Source organism: Sus scrofa, chromosome 6 (assembly GCF_000003025.6).
Source record: "Sus scrofa isolate TJ Tabasco breed Duroc chromosome 6, Sscrofa11.1, whole genome shotgun sequence".
In the NCBI taxonomy this organism is placed as follows: Eukaryota; Metazoa; Chordata; class Mammalia; order Artiodactyla; family Suidae; genus Sus; species Sus scrofa.
The window spans coordinates 28,726,892-28,753,514 of record NC_010448.4 but is presented as its reverse complement, the minus strand read 5'-3'; the positions used below and the strand labels follow the sequence as shown (position 1 = coordinate 28,753,514).

General features: G+C 39.7%; 1 protein-coding gene across 8 annotated transcripts in view; it reads right to left on the bottom strand.

The window, feature by feature from the left end:
- The window catches only part of NFATC3 (nuclear factor of activated T-cells 3), a 139,975-nt gene that overhangs the window by 52,918 nt on the left and 60,434 nt on the right, over window positions 1-26,623 (bottom strand). For all 8 annotated transcript variants that reach the window (XM_021094122.1, XM_021094123.1, XM_021094124.1 and 5 more), the window contains exons 4-7: window positions 16,397-16,596; window positions 10,143-10,315; window positions 5,405-5,545; window positions 1,408-1,463 (exon numbers count right to left, since the gene is read on the bottom strand). In XM_021094122.1, coding sequence (XP_020949781.1) covers window positions 1,408-1,463; window positions 5,405-5,545; window positions 10,143-10,315; window positions 16,397-16,596 — 570 coding nt within the window. The remainder of the gene's footprint in view (window positions 1-1,407; window positions 1,464-5,404; window positions 5,546-10,142; window positions 10,316-16,396; window positions 16,597-26,623) is intronic.

Below are 26,623 nucleotides of genomic sequence, written 5' to 3'. Positions count from 1 at the left end.
AAATCTGTAACCCTATCAAAAATAATTTTAAGGAGTTCCTGCTGTGGCGCAACGGGATCAGCAATGTCTCTGGAGTGCTAGGATGCACTGGCCTGATTCCTGGCCTGGTCCAAGGGGTTAAGGATCCAGTATTGCTGCACCTGCACCTCAGATCTAATCCCTGGCCTGGGAACTCCATATGCTGCAGGGTGGACAAAAAGAAAGTAGTAGTAGTAATAATAATGATAATGATAATAATAATAATAATAGTAATAGTAATAATAGTAATAATAATGATTTTACATAAGCAGGGTGAAAACCTTCAGCCCCAAACCAACTGCAATCCTTATCCGAATTTTTCTAGGTCTCTGGAGAGTACTGTAGAAAGTGGTATTGTCTTGGGAGAAAATTTTGTCTCCGTTCTTACCAGGATGAAGGGGGACCACAGCTTTCAGTGCTGAATCCTGGAAGGCTTCACATGGAGGAGTTGGGAATAATGTGTTCAATACTTAAACCCCTGAGGGCTTGTCTTCCTCCTATTTTTTGCCCCCCCACCCTGCCCCCCATGTATGTCCTTCACTGAATTCAGAAAGATAAATTAAGGGAGTTCTCAGCATGGCTCACTGGTAACGAACCCAACCAGTATCCATGAGGATATGGGTTCGATCCCTGACCTTGCTCAGTGACTTAAGGATCTAGCGTTGCCACAGCCGTGGTGTAGGTCACAGACACCACTCGGATATGGTGCTGCAGTGGCTGTGGCTGGCAGCTGTAGCTCTGATTCGACCCCTCGCCTGGGAACTTCCACATACCTTGGACGCAGCCCTGAAAAGTGAAAAAAAAGAAAAAGAAAAATAAGTTACGGATAACTTCAGTAAGAATCTTTTAATAATCTTTCATTTCTTTTTTTTTTTTTTGTCTTTTTTGTCTTTTTTGCTATTTCTTGGGCCGCTCCCGCGGCATATGGAGGTTCCCAGGCTAGGGGTCTAATCGGAGCTGTAGCCACCAGCCTACGCCAGAGCCACAGCAACGCGGGATCCGAGCCGCGTCTGCAACCTACACCACAGCTCATGGCAACGCCGGATCATTAACCCACTGAGCAAGGGCAGGGACCGAACCCGCAACCTCATGGTTCCTAGTTGGATTCGTTAACCACTGCACCACGACGGGAACTCCATAATCTTTCATTTCTAATTGATCCTTTTCTATTCACACACAAAAAAGAAGATACCAATTGTTTATCCTTCCTAAAATTTAATTTTAGTATCAGGAATGTATCTATCTAAGGTCCAAAATTCTAAAAATTCTAATTTACTTTTCTGTTATTCAACAGATATAAGATTCCTCATCTATACTAGAAGGCAGCATTATACAATTTTCTCACTAAGCTTCTTAAGTATTTCTACAGAAAAAAGGTAACCATCTTACCCCTTGACATTTTTCCTTGATTATTTTCCCTTCTACTTCCCACTGAGGTCGCCCATCTGTTGAAACAAAGAATTTACAGTTAAAGTAATTCAAGTCAAAAAGCATACAAACAGGAGTTCTTTTAATGCACAGGAGGTTAAGAATCCAGTGTTGTCACTGTAGCGCTCAGGCTCCTGCTGTGGCCTGGGTGATCCCTGGCCTAGGGACTTCCATGTGCCGCAAGCAGCGAGGCCGAAAAAAAAGCATACAAACAAAATCTTATGTATTTAGTATCACAAATACTAATCCTTACTGGCAAAAGGATTCTTCATCTCACTGACTTCCTGTTAAGAAAATAAAATGTGGAGTTCCTGTCATGACGGAAACAAATCTTACTAGCATCCATGAGGACGCATGTTCAATCCCTGGCCCTGCTCAGTGGGTTAAGGATCAGGCCTTGATGTGAGCTGTGGCATAGGTCGCAGATGCAGCTCAGTTCCTGTGATGCTGTGGCTGTGGTGTAGGCCAGCGGCTACAGCTCTGATTCAACCCCTAGCCTGAGAACTTCCATCTGCTGCACGTGCTGCCCTAAAAAGACAAAACAAAACAAAACAAAAAAAAAAAGAAAAGAAAATGTATTCCCACAGGGGAGTTCCCATCATGGTTGAGTGGAAACAAATCTGACCAGCATCCATGAGGATGCAGATTCAATCCCTGGTCCCACTCAGTGGGTTAAGGATCCAGCCTTGCTGTGAGCAGTGGTGTAGGTTGCAGACATAGCTCGGATCCTTCATTGCTGTGGTTATGGTATAGGCCAGTGGCTACAGCTCTGATTTGACCCCTAGCCCCTAGCCTGGGAAGCTCCATATGCTATGGGTTCGGCCCTAAAAAGATTAAAAAAAAAAAAGTGTACCCATGGGAAAAAAAGGTGAAGAAAGATCTTGGGCTGCCTGAGGCTGCAGGCCCCAGAGAGTTTATTTTACCTAGTGATGTTCAAAAATCCTCTGAGAATACCTCTACCAAGTGGTGGCCAACTTCTGCTTCTATGCCTTAAGTAATAGGAAACTCACTCCCTAACCAAGAAACCAATTTCATCTTTGGATAATAACTGCTGCTAGAAAGCTCTTCATGATAATGACATCTGTCTCCTTCTAGTATCCAACGTCTGGTCTAAATGCAACTCTTTGTAACCAATCCCCAACTACCTTGTGTGCTTCTCTGTGAGACAATATTTCAGATGTTTAAAAGTAGCTATGTTTTTGCCTGTGTCTGCTTTTACACGGGCTACCATTCCCAGTTCTGCATCTATCCCTTAAACGATATGTTAGCCCTCCTGGTCATTCTTCTTTGAACCTTCCTCCTCCAAAGTGACCATCAAATGCATCAGTCTCAAGACCAAACAGACCAAGTGAGAAATGATCCAGCATGAAAGAGAGTGACTGAGGTTCCTGCCATATTACATGGAGATACTGTGTCTCTTTTAATAAAAATTTTCTGGGAGAGTTACACCACATTGACTCTTACACTTACGTGTGGGCAGTGTACAAGTCTGCCACATTTCCTACTGCCAAGCTCAAGCTCCCATAACCAACTGGGTTTTTTTTAAACCCAATACTTGTGAATTTTTTCCTACTGGATCTCATTTTCTGGGATTGCTTGGCTTGTCAAAATTTTTATAGATACTGATGGTCTTCTGAATTATTTGCTAGCCTTTCCAGTTGTGTTACCTAAGGTCCGACCAGTACATTTTCTGTCTCTTCATCCCAAGTGAATTGTTCACTTGGGGAGAGCCCCTGCTACCAGAGCTCTCACTCTATAGTACATAGTCTTATGTACAGCTATTCTAAAGCATTCTTTTTATACTACGGGCATTCACCTAGGGACTAACCCATATAAATATTTTCACACCTTGCATGACTTCATCTGGAATTAAACGTCTTCCAGATTGTGACTATCACTTTCTGGCCCAATAACCAGATAGTAGCTATCCCTGTGCACAAGAGACACTACAAACATTATGCCTTCTCAGAATTATAGCTCAGTTCAGAAATCATTTGCTAAGTCTTAATATGCCAAGCACTTGAGGTTCCTGAGATAACAGAGATAGGATACCCTGGCCTGTGTCTGTGGATGAAAGGTGAATATAAACTGTTCATTATAATGATATGTGGCAGATATAATAACTAATAAAGGTGTATTCTGGATATACTAAGAGTCAGAGGTGAAGGTCCTAAACCTAGTTTGGGGTAGGGGTATGAGACAAGGAAAGCTTCCTGAGTAGCTGTTGAAATTAGGCTTAAAGATAAGGTCAAACTAAGATAATGTAGGGGGAAGAGAAGTCTAGGCACCAGACACAGCATGAACAGAGTCAAGATGGCAAGAAATGACATGATATAGGGAACCATAAACAGATGTTCTGGTGGAGTATAAAGGAAGGGAGCAGTAAGAAATGAGGCTGTAAAGACAGGCAACAGATTATGGCCAGAATGCCACATTAAGGAGCCTAAAAAAATGAATGAAGGGATCGAGGAAGGTGCTTTCAGAATGGGAGTTGCATGTTTACAACTACAATCTCAGCCAAACCAATACTTGCCGCCATTTAAAATGACTCAATTTAGAAAAGCTCTTATAGGAGTTCCCGCTGTGGTATAGTGTGGGTTAAGAATACAATTGCAGGAGTTCCCATTGTGGCTCAGCTGTAACCAACCCAACTAGTATCCATGAGGACACAGGTTCAATCCCTGGTCCTGCTCAGTGGGTTAAGGATCCAGCGTTGCTATGAGCTGTGGTGTAGTTCTAAGATGTGGCTCAGATCTGGCATTGCTGTGGCTGTGGCGTAGCCTGGCAGCTGCAGCTCCAATTTGACCCCTAGCCTGGGAACTTCCACATGCTGCAGGTGTAGCCCCCACTGCAAAAAAGCAAAATATAATAAATGAATAATTCAACTGCAGCAGCTTGGGGCACTGTGGAGGCACAGGTTCGATTCCCAGCCCAGTGCAGTGGGTTAAAGGATCTGGTGTTGCGATAGCTGTGGCTTGGGTTCAGTCCCTGGCAAGGGAACCTCCATATGCTGCAGATGCAGCCATTAAAATATAATAATAAAAACAAAACAAAACAAAAAACCCCCAAAACAAAAGAAACGCCAAAAAAAGAAAAACTGACTTATAAAAAAAGCAATTTTGAGAAAAATGCATGCAGTATTATATAAAGCCCCCAAGTGGGAAAATATATAAACTAAAACCATAAAGAAAATAAAACAATGATTTAGGAGAAGGATCCATTTGGAAAGGGGCACCAAGAGGCCTTTCACAGGTAACTGTCTCCTTTCTTTCTTTCTTTTTCTTTTTTTTAAGGGTTGCACCCACAGCATATGGAAGTTCCCAGGCTAGGGGTTGAATCATAGCTACAGCTGCCAGCCTATACCATAGCCACAGCGACGCAGGAATTGAGCCATGTATGCAACCCACATCACAGCTCACAGTAATGCTGGATGCTTAACCCACTGAGCAAGGCTAGGGATCGAACCATGTCCTCATGGATACTAGTCAGGTTCATTACCACTGAGCCACGATGGGAACTCTGGGATTCTTAATCACTGTACCACAGCAGGAACTCCAAGATGCCTAGAGCTTTAGGAAAACTATTTTATGATTAGTATCAGTGATACATCTGAACAATTCATTTTAACCTTGTACCCCTTAGTTTGAGGTCAATCAACTCAAATCTTAATTAACTCAAAGAGTAACTGATTAACAACATTGTATTGGTTTCTAATGTACAGCAAAATGATTCAGATAGATATTTTTTTTTTCAGACTCTTTTCCAATACAGTTTATTGTAAGATATGAATAAAGTTTCCCTGTGCTATACAGTAGGACCCTGTTGTTTATATACTTAATATATAGTAATTTGCATCTGCTAATCCCGAACTCCTAATTTATCCCTCCTCCCTCCTTTCCCCTTTGGTAACCATAAGTCTGTTTTTTATGTCTATGTCAACTCAAATCAAATTATTTACCTTGTCCTTTTTCAAGAAAGATGATTTTGGATTCTGGAAGAAAATTAGATCCAGTAATAATCATTTCATGACCTCCATTTACAGAACAACTGTTGATACTGTACTTCTCAATATGAGGAAGTTCTTGAGCAGACCGCTGGGCTGTTTTATGATTTTTAAGAGTTGAGAAGAAACAAAGTATTAATTTACAAACTTTCATATGTAAATGACAAGTTCTAACTGTAAAAGAAGCAAACTCTGGTCTTTTAAAATGCAAGACAATGGTAACAATATCCACTAAAATAACTATGATATTTAGAAAACAAAACAGACTTAAGATTCATGCGATTTCTAAACTATTTTCTTAGACTACAACTGTAGAGAAACTAAGAAAAATTAATGCCTGCAATTTCATACCAACTCTGACACATTCATCTCATCCACTTTTCTCTTTTTAGCTTGTCTCTAAAATGCAAATTAAATCCAAAGATGCGTAATTATACTGCATACAATTAAAAGAGACGTTTTAAAGGAGAAACACCAAGTAGTCCTTTCCTCAAAAAAAAAAAAAAAAAAAAAAAAAAAATCTAGACCATTACCTTCCGGACAATCTTCTAAATAACTAAAAATAACTCAAGTATACATGTAGTACACATTTCAATATGCAATTTTAATTTTTTTTTTTTTTTAGGGCATATGGAAGTTCCCAGGCTAGGGGTAAAATCTGAGCCACCTACACCAAGCTCACAGCAATGCTGGATCTTTAACCCACTGAGCAAGGCCAGGGATCGAACCCACATTCTCATGGATACTAATCAGATTCTTAACCCGCTGAGCCACAATGGGAACATCTCAAAACTCAATTTTATTTATTTACTTTTGGTCTTTTTGCCTTTTCTAGGGCCACTCCCTCGGCATATGGAGGTTCCCAGGCTAGGGGTTGAATGGGAGCTGCAGCCGCCGGCCTACACCAAAGCTACAGCAACACGGAATCCAAGCCGCGTCTACGACCTACACCAGAGCTCACGGCAACACCAGATCCTTAACCCACTGAGCAAGGCCAGGGATAGAACCTGCAACCTCATGGTTCCTAGTCAGATTCGTTAACCACTGCACCACGACAGGAACTCAATACGAAATTTTAAAAAAATGAATGTAAAAACTTCTGTAGTACACTACACTCTTCCTTGCCAGGATATCTGTTTCATTATTTTATTTTATTTTTTGTCTTTTTTGCCATTTCTTGGGTCGCTCCCGTGGCATGTGGAGGTTCCCAGGCTAGGGGTCTAATCAGAGTTGTAGCCACCGGCCTACGCCAGAGCCACAGCAATGCGGGATCTGAGCTGAGTCTGCGACCTACAGCTCACAGGAACGCCGGATCCTTAACCCAGCGAGCAAGGCCAGGGATCGAACCCGCAACCTCATGGTTCCTAGTCGGATTCGTTTAACCACTGCACCACCATGGGAACTCCATTGCCAGAGTATGCGAACATAATTTTTCTTAAAGCCTAGCAGTTGTTATTTAAACCATTAACTTTTCATTGGTTTCACCTTTTTCTGATATTGACTCATTCCAAGTTGCTATATTTCCTGGAGATCCTATTTTTGGTTTTCCTTTTCTTGTTTTAAGATGCTCGAGTTTCAAGCTATAGATTATACTTCTTTTTGACTGGTGAGGTTCTCTAAGGGTTTATTCCTGCCAAATGCCTAAATTACTAGGTTTTTCTCTGGATTAAAACAAAAAGTGTGGAGAATACTTTCTTCATGTTTTAGAAACAGATATACTTTTAGTACTACTACATGGGGAGAAAATTAGTGGCTCTGATAGTCAGCTACGCTTTGTCTGCCCAGAACAATATTTAAAGAAATTTAAACAACTTGAACACCTTTACAAAGCATATGCTCCCAGTTCACTATGTTTTCCCCAACTTTTACCAAACCATAAAAGGTATATGAATTGGATCCCCACTCCGTTCAAAGAGAATGTTTCATAGGGGAAAGGTTTGAGATTTAGGATGAACTATGACTTAGCAAGTACCAAGCACCAATCTAGATCTCAGAAAATACTTATGTCCCTACTTATGTTCTAAATGGCTCACAAAGTAAGGGCATAAAAACAAGCACTGTCTATACTCTAGGGAGTAGACTCATTCAAGTTTAGATTTTTTACTTTCTAAATTTTTTTATTCTTAGGGCTGCACCAGCGGCATATGGAGAGTCCTAGGCTAGCGGTCAAATCAAGAGCTGCAGCTGCTGGTCCATGGCACAGCCACAGCAATGCAGGATCCAGGCTGTGTCTGCAACCTACACCACAGCTCATGGCAACACCGGATCCTTAAGCCACTGAGCAAGGCCAGGGATGGAACCCACATCCTCATGGATACTAGTTGGGTTCATTACCACTGAGCTATGATGGGAACTCCCCAAGTTTTAATTTTTTTTTGGCTGCACCCATAGCATGTAAAAGTTCCTGAGCTTGGGATCAAACCTGTGCCACAGCAATGACAACGCCAGGTCCTTAACCCACTAAGCCACTAGGGAACTCCAAGTTTTAGATATTATGGTGTAAACTAGCCATCACAAGTATATTCAATGTAACAGCAAAAATATGTTAAACAAATGACACAGCCATATTAAAATATTATGCATGTGCTGAAAGGTTTCTTTTTTTTTTTTTTAGGGCTGCATCCGTGGCATATGGAGGTTCCCAGACTAGGGGTCTAATCGGAGTTGTAGCTGCCAGCCTAGGCCACAGCCAAAGCAACACCAGATCTGAGCTGCATCTGGGACCTACTCATGGCAACGCTGGATCCCCAACCCACTGAACAAGGCCAGGGATCAAACCTGCATCCTCATGGATCCTAGTTGGGTTCATTAACCACTGAGCCATGAAGGGAACTCCCTGAAATGTTTTTGAAGACTATTTAACAATATGGGAAAATGCCCACTATAAGTGAAAATACCAAATACTGTGTGCATGTGTGTGTATACGTGTGTGTGTGTGTGTGTGTGTGTGTGTGTGTGTGTGTGTATGTATACAAAAAGAACAAAAAGAAAATTAACAAAAGTTAATTGTGACTATTCGGGAGAAGAGATATTACAAAAGATTTTAATACTACTTTTTGTACATTTTCTATATTCTCAACAATAATCACAAATTCACATTAATAAACTAAAAGAAAAAAGAGAAAATCATTTCCGAGTAAATTCATCTCAAAAACTCAAACTACTCTATGAATTGATATTATTTAAATTATGTCACTAAGGGAGTTCCTGTGGCTCAGCAGGTTAAGAACCTGGCAGATTGTCTGTAAAGATGTGGGTTCCACCACTGGCCTGGCTCAGTGGGTTAAGGATCTGGCATTGCTGTGAGCTGTAGTATAGGTTGTAGATAAAGCTGGGATCCGGTGGTGCCATGGCTGTGGCATAGGCCTACAGCTACAGCTCCAAGGGAACTTCCATATGCCATAGGTGTGGCCATTAAAAAAAAAAATCGCTAAAAAATGGAGAAATATATATTTATATGGGCATCTTTTTGGCAGAGTAACGAAGATTCTGGCAATGATAGCTGTTTTTAAGAAGGGGAATGAATTCCCACTGTGGTGCAATGAGATTGGCAGCATCTCTGGAGCACTGGGAGGCAGGTTCCATCCCCCACCCAGCACAGATCCCAACTGCAGCTCAGATCTGAACTCTATATGTGTTGGGGCAGGAAAAAGAAGGGGGTGGGAACTACTTGACTTGAAAATTTATTTTTCATTATGTACTTTTCTTTCTTTGAATTTTGTACATGTACCTGTATTATCTATTAAAAATTAATACAAAAATTACTTCAACAGTGATTCTACTACCATGGGTTGGCTCAGTGATGCCCTCGGTCAATTGGGAAATGATAAACTATTACATCAATTCAGCAAACAGCAAAAGGAGGCACAGAAAAAGTAATACAGTAAGAATGTATGTTGTTAATAGAAATAAAATGCTAATGGATCCAAAAGAATAAAATCTGTATTCTAGCCACAGCTCTATCACCAATAAGCAAACAACCCTGGAGGAGCACTTGAGATACTTGTGTCTTAGTTCCCTCCTACACAAAGTTAAGACATGGAATTAGAACACTTCTAAGTCTATGCCCTAAAGATCTAAACCACAGTCTCAATATTGCAGTCCTATCAGTTAACCTGCCAAAGGTCCACAGTTCTTCAGGGCTTGAGTAGGTATAAGGTTCTAAGGGCTTTTCCCATTTCTTGGCTTTGAAAAACCGTGGAAATAGCATTCACTTTCTCAATCCAGTGTTGTAAAAACATTTATTGTAAAAAAACAAAAAACAAAATCCTCTAAGTCCTTATTTAGCTGAAGTATCAGCTTGCAAAGACAGGCATCTTCCAACATGAAGGCTGACATTTTTAAGGAAACAAAGATGACCAAGTATCAGTGACACTTAATGTCAGAATCATAATTTGGCTCAATTGTCATCAAGCCCATCTTCCACATGTTAAGATAAGAAAAGTGTGGCCAAGAGAATGTCCATAGCCACCCAGCTACCTAGGGACAAATTATAATGAGAAGCCATTTTCTAATTCCAAGGTCAGTACTCCTGCCACCTAAACATGTAGCTAGTCTTCATATAAGAAAACCACACCAGCCATCCAGGCTCTGTGTTTCAGTTTACTTAATGACCCAAGCACTATATTATAACCAAAACAGAGAATGACCTATTATAAACAACATTTTAAAATACCATCACAAGCTCACTTACAGCATTCAACAGGTATAGATGCTGTCTGCAGAGAAAGGACTTTTCCATTGGGCTGTGGGATGTGAACACGAAACACAAGTCGTACTCTAGTATTCTTCCTGCCAATATCAGTTTCTCCTTTTCGAAGTTCTATATCTGAATTGCGGAGTTTCAAAATACCTGCACAGTCAATACTAAGGAAAAAAATATACAAATTTTATTTACTTACTGAAAATTAGTGGTTCTAAACAAGTCAGGTAAACAGTTATTGTTAATTTGCCAGGAGGAACTCTCAACTACCCAAAATCAGGTCACAAAGAAAGATATGATTGCTATTTTTTGCTGTTTAAATTATGTGATTTTAAATGTTTTCGTATGACAAAAGTGTAATACTAAGTGTGTCATACTCTCTGGAAAGAGAGCTGTCAATAATTCCTCCTAATTCCTGCTGCACTCACATGCTACTTCTTCAATTAGGAGGTGGAGTAACTATGGGCCTTCCCTTGAAAGCGGGCCTTAAGGCTTGCTTTGACAAACAGAATGTGGCCAAGTGATTCTGTGTAAGTTATGAGCCCAACATTTAAGAGGTCCTGTAACTTCTACTTTTGTTATCTTTGAACCCTGAGCCACAGCATAGAAAGTCAAACTAGAATGCTGGAGAGAAAGGCCCAGATAGTCCTCAACTACTCCAGTTACCCCAGCTGAGCTGCCAGCTAAATTCAGATGCATGAGTGATCCCAGCCAACACTATATGAACAGATCAGCCAAGTCCAGCCAATAGAAGAATCAGGAAAAACAAAAAAGTTATTACTTTAAGCCATTAAATTTTGGGGATGGTTTGCTTTTCAGAACTAGATTAAGTGATTATATACAAAGTAAAAGACTCTAATTCTATACATGTAACTAGACCAGAAAAGATTAACACGAGGACTACAAATAAGTCATTAATAATATATTTAAAGTTTCATATGATATGTTTATTAATAAAAACACCATCAGGCTTGTATTTTTAAAGAATGCAAATAAAAGATTAAAGTTTTGGCATTTAAGGTCTAACATTTCACTATATTCAAAATTTGTTACTATGTGTAGCTGTTTAACACACAATCATGGTAGGAAACGAGGACCTATAACCTATCTTTATTATTCACATATTAGAAAAATAAAGCAAGAGGTAAATAATGATCACACATTCAAAGTTTACTCTCTCATGGCATTTCTTTTTATTTGTCCTCTTACTTTATCTACAAATAGTTCTAACTTTAATGCTCACTGCCCAGAGGCTGCAGAAGTCACTTTGAAGGACAATATATGTTACAGAACTAGGTTATTAAGACAAGAACCACAAGGAAGAATCTAAAAAAAATAAATATTTTCATCTTCAGAAAGACAAAGGAGGGAGTTCCCACTGTGGTGCAGTGGGTTAAGAATCTAAGTGCAGTGGCTTGGGTAGCTGTGAAGGAGCTGGTTCAATCCTCAGCCCTGATGCAGTGAGTTAAAGGATTCAGTACTGCCACAGCTATGGCCTGGATTCAGTTACTGGCCAGGGAACTTCCAAAGGCCATGGGTATGGCCAGAAAAAAAAAAAGAAAGAAAGAAAAACAAAGGAAAACAAATTTCTAAAAAATAACTATTTTTGAAAATAAACACTATCCATTTATGAATAATAAGTTCTATTTAACTAGACAAAAAACTCACAAAAAACTATTAAATTCGTTTTTTGTTTGTTTGCTTTTTAGGGCCACATCCACGGCATATGGAGGCTCCCAGGCTAAGGGTCGAATCAGAGCTAGTTGCTGGCCTATGCCACAACCACAGCAGTGCGGGATCAGAATCATGTCTTCGACATATACCACAGCTCACGGCATTGCCGGATCCTTAACCCACTGAGCGAATGGATGCTAGTCAGATTCCTTTCCTCTGAGCCACAACAGGAACTCCTACAATTATATTTTAGAGTGTAACACTGCTACATCCACATTCATCTAGTTTTAAAAACAGGGAGGACTAAGGTAAGGCAATGCATTCCAGCACACTATATTTAAAGTATTTTGTAGAGTGGCTCTATGGCTTACAGGTTAGAAGAGGGGTCTTAAAGGGTCTTATACATCCAAGATATATTAGGTTTGAAATGACCAAGCCTAAGGGATAGTAGGCAAAACAAGAGGAATATCTATCAATCTTTCACCACCTTACCATTTTTAGAAAACAGTGGAGTCTTTTAATACATACCTATAACTTATGTGTGCATAAATTATTTTGAATAATCTTAATAATCATTCACAATTTTTTGTCTTTTGTCTTTTTAGGGCCACACCCATGGCATATGGAGGTTCCCAGGCTAGGGGTCAAGTTGGAGCTGTTGAGGCCGGCCTACACTACAGCCACAGCAATGCCAGATCCAAGCTGCTTATGCGACCTACACCACAGCTCATGGCAATACTAGATCTTTAACCCACTGAGTGAGGCCAGGGACAGAACCTGTGTCCTCATGGACGCTAGTCAGATCCGTTTCCATGAGCCATGACAGGAATTCCCCTGGAAACCTTCATATGCTGCAAGTGCGGCCCAGAAAAGCAAAAAAAATCTTGGTTCCTAGAGAAACTCCTGTTCTGTAATCTAACAGTCCATAGTGGACAGATGGCCAAAGAAGTTTCAGGTGTGTGCATGACAGGGCAAGATGGGGTGGGGTGAGGTGGCTAAGCTGCTTGTATTACTAGAAACAATGACATTTCTACAACTTTGTTCTTTCTAGCCTGGTGCAGCCAGGCAGTATATGCCAACTTTGGCTGGAGAAGGGAACATGAATCTTGACTACCACCTCTGTACCAAGTGAAAAGGAAGAGGGAGATATGTTCAGATCCTACTGTTCTGATTTTTTCAAACTACCAGATAGGTAAGGCTTTCCCAAGTTCTTGAGAATCTGTCTTAGAAATTCATGTACTCTATTTAATTTATTGATTTATACATTATTTTTAAAAAGAAGCAGCAGCATTTTAACAATATAATATAGTCAAAAAGAAGGAAACAGAAAAAAAGTTCAGATAAACAGGAGGAGTTCCCACTAATGCACAGCAGGTTAAGAATCCAACTGCAGCAGCTCTGTTCTTGCTGCAGAAGTGTGAACTGCGGCTTGGATTTAATCCCTGCTCTGGGAACTTCCATATGCCTCGGGTGTAGCAGAAGAAACAGGAAACCAATATATCCCGAATCTAGGGTTATATAAATCACTATAATTACTATAATTGAGCTTGACCATGAACTTCCTGGAAGCTGAGGCACAAAGAAAAGATGATATGGAGTTCCTTGTGGTGTAGCAAGTTAAGGATCCAGCACTGTCACTGTAGCAACTAGGGTTGCTCCTGTGTTGTGTGTTTGAGCCCTGACCCAGGAACTTCCACAAAAGGCCAAAAAAAAGAAGGAAGAAAAAAGTAAATTTGGGGGTTTTGTTTTGTTTGTCTACCCCACGACATATGGAGTTCCCAGGCCAGGGATCAGATCGGAGCTGCAGTATGGCAATGCCGGATCCTTTAACCCACTGTGCCATGTCAGAGATCAAACCTGCGTCCTGGCACTACAGTGACACGGCCTCTGTGTGTGTGTGTGTATGAAATAATGACCAACTTAAGATAGAGTCTTTAACAGTATTGTTTCAGATTATGAAGAAGTATTCACATGGCTATATCTTATATTGTCCTTTAAGTAAGTTACAAAGCATAATAAGCTTCTGGTGATTTTCTATTTTACTCTTTTTGTTTGTTTGTTTTTTAAACACGCCAGCAGCATGCAAAAGTTTCTAGGCCAGGGATTGAATCTTCACCACAGCAGTGAACCAAGCCACAGCAATGACAACAGTGGATTCTTAACCCACTGCACCATACAAGAGAACTCCTGATTTTCTATTTAACTGGAGTGAAGCCCACTGCTTTGAATACCCAAAAGAATGAATGTAAACATAGCCTGCAAACTGCCACCTAAGGATCAACTTTATGAGTACTTAGAAAAAAATAGTTCAACGTTGAGTTTCAAATTCCCCTCTACAGCTGAATAATTGAATATTCACGTGCTTTTGATGCTAGATGAAAAAGATCCTAGAGTAAAGAGAAGTCTACTTGCATTCTCATTCCGGAGTTGGCCACCTCAAGTTATTTGAAAATGGGTCAAACAGGATTCTTGAAGGAAGAGTCAACTTTTTTCTTAAAAGTTTTCTTCAAGTGCCTGAACAAGGATTGGCTGAGAATCCAAAGTTTTTCTTACAGAAATTTAAGAGTTCAGATTACCAGCTAGCTATCTACCTTTTTCTATGAATAAACTCTATTGTAGTCTGTGCAATGACTTAGTGGGGCTGGGTTCTCAAATACTGTTCATTTAAACAAAGCAAGCAAAGATAAGGCTTTATTTAAATTTATGTTAACTTGTCTTTTTTGGTGATAATTAGATTAAGAGGCAAGCCATATTTTATTGTATTTTATTTTTTTGCTTTTTAGGGCCACACCCATGGCATATGGAGGTTCCCAGGCTAAGGGATGAATCAGAGCTACAGCTGCTGGCCTACACCATAGCCACAGCAATGTAGGATCCAAACCTCGTCTGCGACCTACATCACAGCTCATGGCAACACCAGAGGCCAGGGATTGAACCTGCAACCTCACGGTTACTAGCCGGTTTCATTAACCACTGAGCCACAACGGGAACTCCAAGCCTTATTTTATAATAGTACAATTATTTCATTAATTGTACTATGTCCTCAGGGGTATATATTCAGTTTACCTAAAAAGTTATTTAAATATGAATTTAAGGAGTTCCTGTTGTGGCTCAGTGGTTTACGAACTTGACTAGTATCCATGAGGGTGAATCCCGGGCCTTGCTCAGTGGGTTAAGGATCCTGCGTTGCTATAATCTGCAGTGTAGGTTGAAGATGTGGCTTGGATCTGGCATTGCCATGGATGTGGTGTAGGCTGGCAGCTACAGCTCAGATTTGAACCCTAGCCTAGGAATTTACATATGCCACAGGTGCGGCCATTTAAAAAAAAAAAAAAAAAAAAAAAGGACTTATAATTTAAACCAATTTCTCTAGTAAGTTTCATACACTTAGTTGTGACACATTAATAGTCGCTTTCTAAATTTCCTTTTCTTCTGTTTTTCTTAGTAATAGATCCCTATTTTGTTAAGAGGTCGTAATGTACTCAGGTAAAAAAACATACCTGGGTCTTTCTTATGTACAAGGATAATCAATGAGATGTAGTAAAGGCGTCGGGTAAATTTCTGGGGAAAGTTCTTTAAAGAGGTATGACTCAGATAGAAGTTCTCTTTTACCCTTACTCCTAGTCATTCTTCCTATTCTTTCCAAGATTATAGTTGTGATAACTAGAGCTCCAGCAATCATTGTGGATCACGAGGCAACACTGAGGCTAGAAACCACATGCTAAAAAGAGGAGAGAAGAAAAGACAGGAGCTTGGAGCCCGAATGATTTACGAAGTTACTATGCTAGCTCAAAATACCTATCTGCGTATTTCTTTTTTTTATGGAATGAAAAATTAAACCTCTAGCTGTTTAAGCCACTGCCTTTCAGGGTTTTATAACAGTTACTATATCTATTCCTAATTAATCCACACAAACAAAACTCTTCTTATATTCTCATTCAGAAGTTGGCCACCTCATTTTATTTGGAAATGGGTCAAATGGGACACCTGGAAGTAGAGTCAAAGTTTTCCTTAAGGAAGAGTTCCCGTCGTGGTGCAGCAGAAACAAATCCGACTAGGAACCATGAAGATGTGGGTTTGACCCCTGGACTTGATAAGTGGGTTAAGGATCTGGCGTTTCCGTGAGCTGTGGTGTAGGCTGGCAGCTACAGCTCCGATTCGACCCCTAGCCTAGGAATCTCCATTTGTAGCAGGTGCAGTCTTAAAAAGCAAAGAAAAAAAAAAAGTTTTCCTTAAGGAAACTTAATCATAATTGTATAGCAGTTGCTTACTTACTCTCTACCCTATTAGAATGTGAGCTACTTGAAAAAATCAATTCATATTTGTTCTATAACCTAGCATGATGCTTGGCTGGTACTACCTGGTCATAAACTTCAGAGGAACTGAATTTTATTTATGGAAATATGGCACCAACCTTAGCAAATGTTCTATAATTATTTACATAATGTTACTCAGTTAATTTAGAACAATGCCTATTTTACTTTTGTACTATAAAAGTATATATACTTTTCTTCTGAAAACTCTTTTAGGTAAAGAAAGAAAAGTCCACTTTGGGATATGTTTTAAGATACCTGGCTGACATATTGTTTTCAGGAAGAAGTGGAATTTCCAGAACCTTTGTGCTGGCAATTATTATCTCTTGGCTTGCAGTAGCAACTGTCTTCCCAGTGATTCGATGGACTTGGTAAAATGCATGAGGCCGTAAATATCGATCATCTGCTGTTCCAATAAACATCTGTAGATTTATCGGCTTTTCACTATAGCCCAGGAGCTAATTGGGAAGAACACACACAGAAAAACACAATTCATTATCCATGCATTTTACAATAAGCTTACAATAGTAGGTCTGTTATATTTGTATCATATACTACTGATACATAAAGTGTTATTTCAAAAAGGTAATAAAAAAGTAGTAAGTGTACATACAGCACTCTAAATTTCAGAAATATTTTGAGTTATATAATGCTGGAATAATTTACAAAAGGATGAAGGTTTTTGTTGGGTTTTTTGGATTAAAAAATCTAGATCAACTGAAATTTTGAAAAGTCTTGGCACAGTGCTGTGGAGAATACAAAAGAAATGCTGGTTCTGTGCTCCAGGCAACAATAACCATCCAGACCAGACCTAAAGACTTGGGTATGTGGCAAAGTCTTTTTTTTTTTTTTTTTTTTTTTTTGTCTTTTTGCCTTTTCTGGGGCCACTCCCATGGCATACGGAGGTTCCCAGGCTAGGGGTCAAATCAGAGCTGGAGCCATCGGCCTACACCAGAGGCACAGCAACGCCAGATCAGAGCCGCGTCTGCAACCTACACCACAGCTCACAGCAACACCGGATCCTCACTGAGCAAGGCCAGGGATCGATCCCGCAACCTCATGGTTCCTGGTCAGATTCATTAACCACTGAGCCAGGACAAGAACTCCACAAAGTCTTCTAATGGGCTATTAAAATCAGAGACACTTCGGGCCGCTCCCGCAGCATATGGAGGTTCCCAGGCCAGGGGTCCAATCGGAGCTGCAGCTGCCAGCCTTCACCAGAGCCACAGCAACAGGGCATCCGAGCCACAGCAACAGGGCATCCGAGCAGCGTCTGCGACCTACACCACAGCTCACGGCAACGCCGGATTGTCAACCCACTGAGCAAGGCCAGGGATCGAACCTGCAACCTCATGGTTCCTAGTCAGATTCGTTAACCACTGCACCACGACAGGAACTCCTAATTCAAAACTGACTTAACAAGCTAGGCTGCTTGACTTTCCTTGGTACCTACCCATCACTACTGCTGAGGTTAAGATGGCTACACAGGATTAGTAAGAGTGATGATTAGGAAGTGCTGGAGGTAAAAACAAAGATGACAGGAAAGGAGGCAATTAAAAGAAACTAAGCCTAAAGCATTTAGGGAGACTTCCATGTCCCGTTTGATAGCTGAGTAGCACCCATCTGACCCACCATTATGCAGAGAGTAACTACAAACTGGAACAAATACAAAGAATAACTTGAAAGGATGGAAAGCCCCAAAGCAAGCAGTTACTGGAATCAAACTGCAACATGTAAGAGAGTAACAAAAGATATATTTCCTGTTTTTAAGGATTTTAACTTGGGGGAAAGCTACAGTCCACGCTTCACAGTGTGGTTGAAACTACCAAAGAAACCTATAGCCTGAAGGGCTTGAAGAACACAGGACAGGGTCTGGGTCAGTTACAACCTTGAGAAAGTAAGAAGGAAATCCCAGAAAAGCGACAGCCCGGGGGCGTGGGTTTCCAAATCATATATACCTAACACTCTGCCTAATCTTTGACCTGTAAACCATCCATGAACAGGACAGATCCAAGCAGCCTAAGGCTAAAATAACTGAAATGAGATTATGAGCTACCACCAACCACAGGAAGATAGGTGTGTATTGATACTCTACCCTGAAACTGCGCTGAACTCATTAGCTCTAGCAGCTTTCTGTTAACACCACATCTTCTTGGTTGTGTCCTTTGCTACACAAAAGCTTTTTAGTTTTGATGGTGTCTAATTAGTTGTTACTTATGTTACCTGTGCTTTAGGTGTCATACTTAAAAAATCACTATCAAACCCAATGCTTCCTCAATGTTTTCTTCTAAGAATTTTATAGTTTAAAGGTTTTACACTTAGGTCTTTGGTCCATTTCTAGTTAATTTGTGTATATGATGTAAGGTAAGGATTGAACTAATTATTTTGCATGTGGATATCCAACTTTCCTAGTACCATTTGTTGAAAAGACTGTCCTTTCTCCCACTGAATGGTCGTGGCTCCCTGTCAAAAATGAATTGATCATACACATTAGGGCTTATTTCTGGGCTTTCTATTCCATTTCATTGGTCTGTCTTTATGTCAGTGCAATAGTTTTAAATACTGTAGCTTTGTAGCATGTTACAAGTCAGGAACAGTGAGTCCTCCAACTTTATTCTTCTTTTTTCAGAATTGTTTTGTCTATTTGAGGTCCCACGCAAAATTTTTTTTTTTTTTTTTTTTTTTTTTTGGCTTGTTAAGGCCACACCAATGGCACATGGAAGTTCCCAGGCTAGGGGTTGAATCCAAGCTGCAGCTGCCAGCCTACACTGGATCTTCAACCGACTAAGCAGGGCCAGGGATCAAACCCATGTTCTCATGCATACTAGTCAGGTTTGCTATAGCTGAGCCACAACAGGAACTTCTCCACGTGAATTCAAAGATACGCTTTTCCTCGAAAAGCGTAAAAAGGGCTATTAGAATTTGGCAAGTATTGCAATGAATTTGTAGATTGCTTTGGGGAGTACTGATTTCTTAAGAATGTTCTCCATAAACATGGGGGGATGTCTATTTATTCTTGTTTATGTACATTTGGGTTTTATTTTTACCTTATCTCCTTCCATTTATTTCTTTTAGGAATATTTTAGTTTTCAGCATACAAGCCTTACACCTCCTTGGTTAAATTAATTCCTAAGTATTTAATGCTTTCAGATGCTACTGTAAATGGAATCGCTTTTTTTTTTTTTTTTTTTTTTTTTTTTGTCTTTTTGCTATTTCTTGGGCTGCTCCCGCGGCATATGGAGGTTCCCAGGTTAGGGGTCCAATCGGAGCTGTAGCCACCAGCCTACGCCAGAGCCACAGCAACGCAGGATCCGAGCCGCGTCTGCAACCTACACCACAGCTCACGGCAACGCCGGATCGTTAACCCCCTGAGCAAGGGCAGGGACCGAACCCGCAACCTCAAGGTTCCTAGTCAGATTCGTTAACCACTGCACCACGACGGGAACTCCGGAATCGCTTTCTTAATGTCCTCTTCAAGTTGTTTATCACTGGTACATAGAAAACGCAATTGGTGTGTATTGACACTCTACCCTGAAACTCCGCTGAACTCATTAGCTCTAGCAGCTTTCTGTTAACAGAGATAGTTTTACCTCTTGCTTTCCAATTTGGATGTCTTTTATTTCTTTTTATTATCTAATAGCTCTGGCTAGAACTTTCATCACAAATGTTGAACAGCAGTGATGAAAGCAAGCATTGTTTCGTTCCTAATCTTAGGGGAAAGGCTTTCAGTCTTTTACCATCAAATATGACGTTAACTGTGGGCTCTTCATCTTGATAATCATGTTAAGGACTTTCCCCCCTTTTCCTAGTCTGCTGTTAAATTTTATAAAATGCCTTTTCTGTGTCAATTGAGATGATCGTGTGTGGTTTTTTCCCTTTCATTTTATTAATATGGTTTATTACAATGATTGATTTTCATATGTTCAATCACCTTCTGCATTTGAAATAAATCCCACTTGGTCATGCTCTACAGTCCTCTAAATGTGTTGTGGGTTAGGTTTGCTAGTTGTTGAGTTTTGTCTTCATACTGTTTAGGGATATTGGTCTCTAGTTTTGTTTGTGTATCATTTTCCCTTTTTGGGGGGTGGGGGGCAGTGTATGGAGTTCCCAGGGCAGGGATCAGGTCCAAGCCACATTGTGACCTATGCTGCAACTGCGGCAACACTGGATCCTTAACCCACTGTGCTGGGGCTGGGGATTAAACCTGTGTCCCAGCGCTCCCAAGACACCACGGATTCTACTGCACCACAGTGGGAACTTTTTGATTAAAAAATTTTTTCCATGTCTCTACTGAAATTCCTCCATCTCTTCACATATTTAGCTCACTTTTTCTACTAGATAGTTTAGCATTTTTACCATGGTTATATTAAAGTCTCTTTCTGATAACTCCAACACAGATGTAGTTAGAGCTAGGCCATACCTGGGTCTGCCTGTATTGACTATCTTCTCTTTATTGTGGGAAACATTTTCTTGTGTGTATGTATTGTTTAACATATATTAGACATTTTGTATAAAAGCGCTCTAGGAACTAAAGTAGAAAATATTTACCTCCAGAAAGGGGCATGTTATATTTTTCGTCAGGTCACGGTTCTTAAGCTTTCTGGGCTTTACTGCAGTCTTAGTCTGATTCCCCTGCTTTATGGCTGGCTTCCTTCCACTTGGTGGAAGTCTTACAAGCTTCAGACATCTCTCTCAACAATCCCCACTACTATTTTTGGCCCCAAGTGCCTCCAAGATTTGCTCTGTGGCTGTTTTACTTCATTGAATCGGGAAGAGCATAATGTGATAAAGTAGGTTGCATAAAGTTAATTTTTCAGTAGGCACAGTGGAGGAGGTGTCCAGCTCTTTAAGGCAGTAGTGGTAGAGTTGCTGATGCCTAATCCTAAGCACTATCTGTGCAAGTTGTGGTTGTGAGTCACAGTGTCAGTGACATTTTCATGAGAGCAAAACTGGGTTGGGTGGCTGGACAATGTTCTAGGCCACACAGCTTCCAAACCTGAGATTTTATGTTACCGAAAAACCTTAAAGAAATTCTCTTCTGTTTCTGTACTATGGTTTATAAAGTATCCTGGCACATGATTTCAAATACAGAGTGCCTAGTACAGTGTCTGGCATGTAGCCAACAAATGTTAGCTATTAGCGTGCATCCAGATTCTAAGTATGGAAGCTAGTGAGAGCTTCAAATGTCTAGAAGGAGTTTTATTCAATTATATAGTCCTTCAAGCAAGTGCTTTACTCCCCCACTTGCCCATCCTTAGCTTTATGGTGGAGTTCGTAACCAAGCAACATCATAATTCATTGATTATCCTACTCTACCCGGGAAAGGACATGAAGACTTTTGCCTATTATCAGATAACATAATTTACCCAAGATGGTTTTCAGTGCTGTAACATTTATAGAGAAGCAAATAAAGCCTGGACATTGCAGGCTTACTCTTGCCCTCTGATAGCCAATCTGTCCAGGAGCCAGAACAAACTTGTAACTTTACCTCCCTGCTCAGAACACTCTAATGGCTTCCTTCCACACTCAGAACTAAATTCAAATCCCCCATGATGACTTACAAGTCCTCTGTGATCTGGGCCCTGGCTAACTTGCTGCCTTACTGTCTCCTACTCTTTCCCTTCCCACAGTCTGCTCTGACCAGCCTGGCCTTACTGCATGAACCATTCAAGTTCATTCCTAACCTCAAGATCTTCACACTTAATATTTCATTGCTCTGAAATATTCTTCCCTCTGATCTTATTACCTCACTCCTTCAGCTCCACACTCAAAGGTCAGCTCCTCAGAGAAAACCACCCTATCTAAAATACCGTATCTCTCCTTGTCCTGTTTTACTATTTTTCATAGTATTTATCACTATCGAAAAGTATTTTATATATTTGTTTATATCTAATTCCACATAAGTACCACATAAGTTCCAAAAAGGCAGAAACTGTCTTGTTAACTACTCTACTCTTCCTCTTTTTATTTAGGATCCATTATGGAAATATCTATATTAAATATCATTGCCTCAGTCAGTATTTTATAGGTGATATTAAGATAAAGAACAAAGTAGCATGTATTAAATTTTAAGGAACTAGTTAAGACCTTAAAAAGCAGAAATTTAATAATAATAATAATACATGCTATAGGAAGCACATGATAAAAAGGAATTAAGGCCCTGTGAAGAAGAGAAGAAAGTAAATATGGAAATCAGCTAAGAGGCTGAAGCATTAAAACCATGTATACTGAAGTTTAAACAAGGGTAGAAATTAGAACATAAATAGAAAATAGGAATGAAGAAGGATTAATAAAATAAATCTTTCTTATGAGACCCTAAAGAGATTTTTGTAACTGACTACAAAGACAATAATTAAGAGAAAGGTACAAAGAAATTAGAAGTTCTGAACTTTATTACTAAGGAGAATGATGGTATCACTAGCAAATAAAAAAAGTGAAGGAATTCTCATTGTGGCTCCACAGATTAAGGACCTGACATTGCATTGTCACTGTGAGGATGCGGGTTCGATCCCTGCCCTGGCTCAGTGGGTTAAGAATTTAGTGTTGCCATAAGCTGCGGCACAGGGTGCAGATGCAACTTGGATCCAGTGCTGTACTGTGGCGTAGGCTACAGCTCTGATTCAGCCCCTAAGCCCTATAACTTCCATATGTCACAGGTTCAGCCATTAAAAAAAAAAAAAAAAAAAAAAAAAAAAAAGTGAAGAAGTCACTGATTTAGAACAGGTTTGGAATAAAGACAATAAGTAATGTTTTCAATGTTGGTCATGCTGTATTCAAGGTAACACTGAAACACCTAGATAGGAACATGAGGCTATATAAGACATATATTGTCTTAGCTTAGCCATAGCAAAATAATACACAGTCTACTGTGTTTTAGAAGGATGACATTCGAAATCCTCTTTGCTTTTCTGTTTTGACATGATGAATATGACGCTGACTTCATGATGACATGATGCTTATGCAATGTAAGTTTCCATACAGCAATACTCACAGCACCTGAAACACCACTGAGTTTTAACTGCATCACTGTGATTTGTAGTGCCTGAGCAGCAGTGTGAAGCGATGAGAGTGCCAGTATGTTCTCTATCTTAACTACTCTGCCAGCTTACACAAAAACAGCCACAATATGGAATTCCCATCGTGGGTCAGTGGTTAATGAATCCGACTAAGAACCATGAGGTTGTGGGTTCGACCCCTGCCCTTGCTCAGTGGGTTAAGGATCCGGTGTTGACGTGAGCTGTGGTGTAGGTCAAAGACACGGCTCGGATCCTGCGTTGCTGTGACTCTGGTGTAGGCTGGTGGCTGCAGCTCCGATTCGACACCTAACCTGGGAACCTCCATATGCCATGGGAGCAGCCCCAGAAAAGGCAAAAAGACAAAAAAAAAAACAAAACAAAAAAAAAAACAGCCACAATTTATAAATGAATGAGTATGGCAACATGATGAGTGAGTTGCACTACAGGCATTTAATGAAAAGGGGACTCAGATTCAAATTCCTACCAATGCATGAGATAATCATTCGTTCTTCAAAGAGTAGAATTAGCCTACGTTGCACATAACTTCAGAACTATCATATATAGTCATATATACAGAAAAGTTTACAAACCTGGAACCTAACACATATGAATTTTTCACAAATGCAACTACCATGTAAATTGAGAAAAACTTTAGCAAGAGTTCATCATTTCAGAATATCATGTCATTGCCAGTAATGTCATTCACTCACTTGTGAGATTTGGGTTGCTGATCAACAATCTTGCCTTTTTGTGCCTTGCAACACCCCAGTGATACTGAAGATCCAAGGATCTAACTACTCCATGGTGTTTTCTACAGTCATTATCAAGACTTTTCATTTTGAAACATAACATTTTGTTATAGTTTGGTTTTCTAAGTTTATTTCCTCTTAATATTAAAGCATTATATTGATTTTATTTTTGGCTGTAGCATGTGAAAGTTTCCAGGTCAGGGATTGAACCCATGCCATAGCAGTGACCCAAGCCAAGCAGTGACAATGCAAGATCCTTAACTTGCTGAGCTACCAGGGATTTCCTATGTTGATATTTTTAAAATTATAGGCCTAAGTATTTTTGGTTTTGTTTTTTTATTTTTTGCTTTTTAGGGCCACACCCATGGCATATGGAGGTTCCCAGGCTAGGGGTCAAATCAGAGCTACAGCTGCTGGCCTACACCACAGCCCCAGCAACGCAGATCTGCGACCTACACCACAGCTCATCGCAATGATCGATCCTTAACCCACTGAGGCCAGGGATCAAACCTGCAACATCATGGTTCCTAGTCAGATTCATTTCTGCTGTGCCACAATGGGAACTCCTATAGGTGTAGGCTGGTATATTGTCTTTGCATTTCCATTCCAGGTAAATAGAGTATTACAAAACATTTGTTCGAAATTAAAAAAGGGCGGAGTTGGGTCTGATATGGCTGAGGACCACCAGTCTAGAAGATACATAAGTCAAGAGGCACAAAGGTATTTTATCTTGGACCAGTCTACCTAAAAGCAAATCCTCCAGGCTCTCATAGGGAAGATAAACCTATTGCAAGCATCTTAGGAGTTAAGAATCAAGAGTGGTCAGAGGTCACCCTGTTCACTATAAAGACTTCCATTATGCCTCCCATTCCATCCCCACCTCATTTTTCTGTACAAATTCTCAAACCCTGCCTTCAGTTATTCTAGAACCTAAAATTTCTATTTCACACCCTCTAAAGAATAAATCTCCAGTATTCTCCTAAGGTAACTCAGAAGTTAACGCTTGGTTTGGAGTTCCCGTCGTGGCACAGTGGTTAACGAATCCGACTAGGAACCATGAGGTTGCAGGTTCGGTCCCTGCCCTTGCTCAGTGGGTTAAGGATCCGGCGTTGCCGTGAGCTGTGGTGTAGGCCGCGGGAGCGGCCCAAGAAATAGCAACAATAACAACAACAACAACAAAAAAGACAAAAGACAAAAAAAAAAAAAAAAAAAAAAAAAAAAAAGAAGTTAACGCTTGGTTAAACCACATAAGAGAGAAACATCTGGGAAGTTTAACTGCTTCTTTTGTAGACCTTCAACCAATGCTTCTGTTTTCAGCCTCACCTCACATTCAGAGGCACCTGTATCTCAAACCAGTGAGCCTTTCCAAGATTCTTTAGTGTAAAATGATTTGTGCTTCTTATTTAATGTTTTTTTTTTTCTCTCCAACCAACAAGCTTAAGTCATACCTACTGAATGTCTAAAGAGGGTAAACACATGTTTAATCTAGTATATTTAACTGGAAGTTGCAGTTTTCTGTAAACATTTAAATTTGTGTGTTTAAGGAATCTATCAATATTTTCAGTTGTGATTTCTTTTTACATATTTTGGTATAAACAAGTTAATAAATTTTAAAGCTTTAATTGAATGGAAAATATTCCATAAAAAAAATAAAATGCCAACATGATTACAGCAAAGAGAAAAAAAAGCCTATACAGATCAGTAACTAAAGAAGAACCAGTAAAAGTGTGGGCGTATTTGTGCATATGCCCACAAATAAAGTTCAGTTATTTTTCCCTTTTGGTTTGTATAGTGGCAGAAGGGGTAAGTGATAATGGAGAATGAGAGTCATCCACATTTGTACACAGAGGTGAAAAAGTAGAAGGTAGAGAGTAGTGATATACTTTAACTTATATTAGTTCATTTAATTCTAAAACTCCTGTGGCGTACATATCATTTTTTCCAGCTTACAGATGAAAGATCTGAAGCTAAAAAGATTAAGAAACTATCTCAAACTCGTGTGATTAGCCAATTTCTTTCTGCTATACTTGTTGATTGTTCATGTTTAATCCTGTACTAAACAAATTATTTTATGGAACCAACTCCTCCATATAGTGGAGGAAGAGATACAAACAATTTTATCATTTGCCTCAAAGTACTGTGAAGGAGACACTGTCTATCTTGTTATCTCCAGAGCTTAGTAGTACAGGCATTTAATCAATGCTAAATGAATGAATTTTGAAATGAGAGAGTATAATTTGGTGGAGCAAAATAACACAAAAGGTTAGTCAATAGAATTGTTTAAATAAGAATTATAGCCACTACAGTAGCTGTTCAAAATGAAGCAATAAAATCTAAAACAGAAAATACAAACTAAAAATTTTATTGCTATCTATTAAGTTACTCAAATATCACATAACATACCAGTAAGTACTATATTCCAAAGTAACCTAGTCATATTAGATGACTCAAATTAATACCAGCTTGGCAAAGACATAAGCCACCTGTCCTTTATACTTTGATAGTAAAATGAACCAGTGATGGGGGGAGGTAACCACACATATAAGATTTCAAAGGAAATATATTTCATAACACATACTCAGTCAACATCTGCTCCAAGCACATATACTATAGCATAAGAAAACTAGGTCTTCTCCTTTGCCATCTCATGGATTTTAAAAGAACAGCAGATAAATTAATCAGACTATCATTTCATCTCATTTCCAGAGGAGCATTATGTT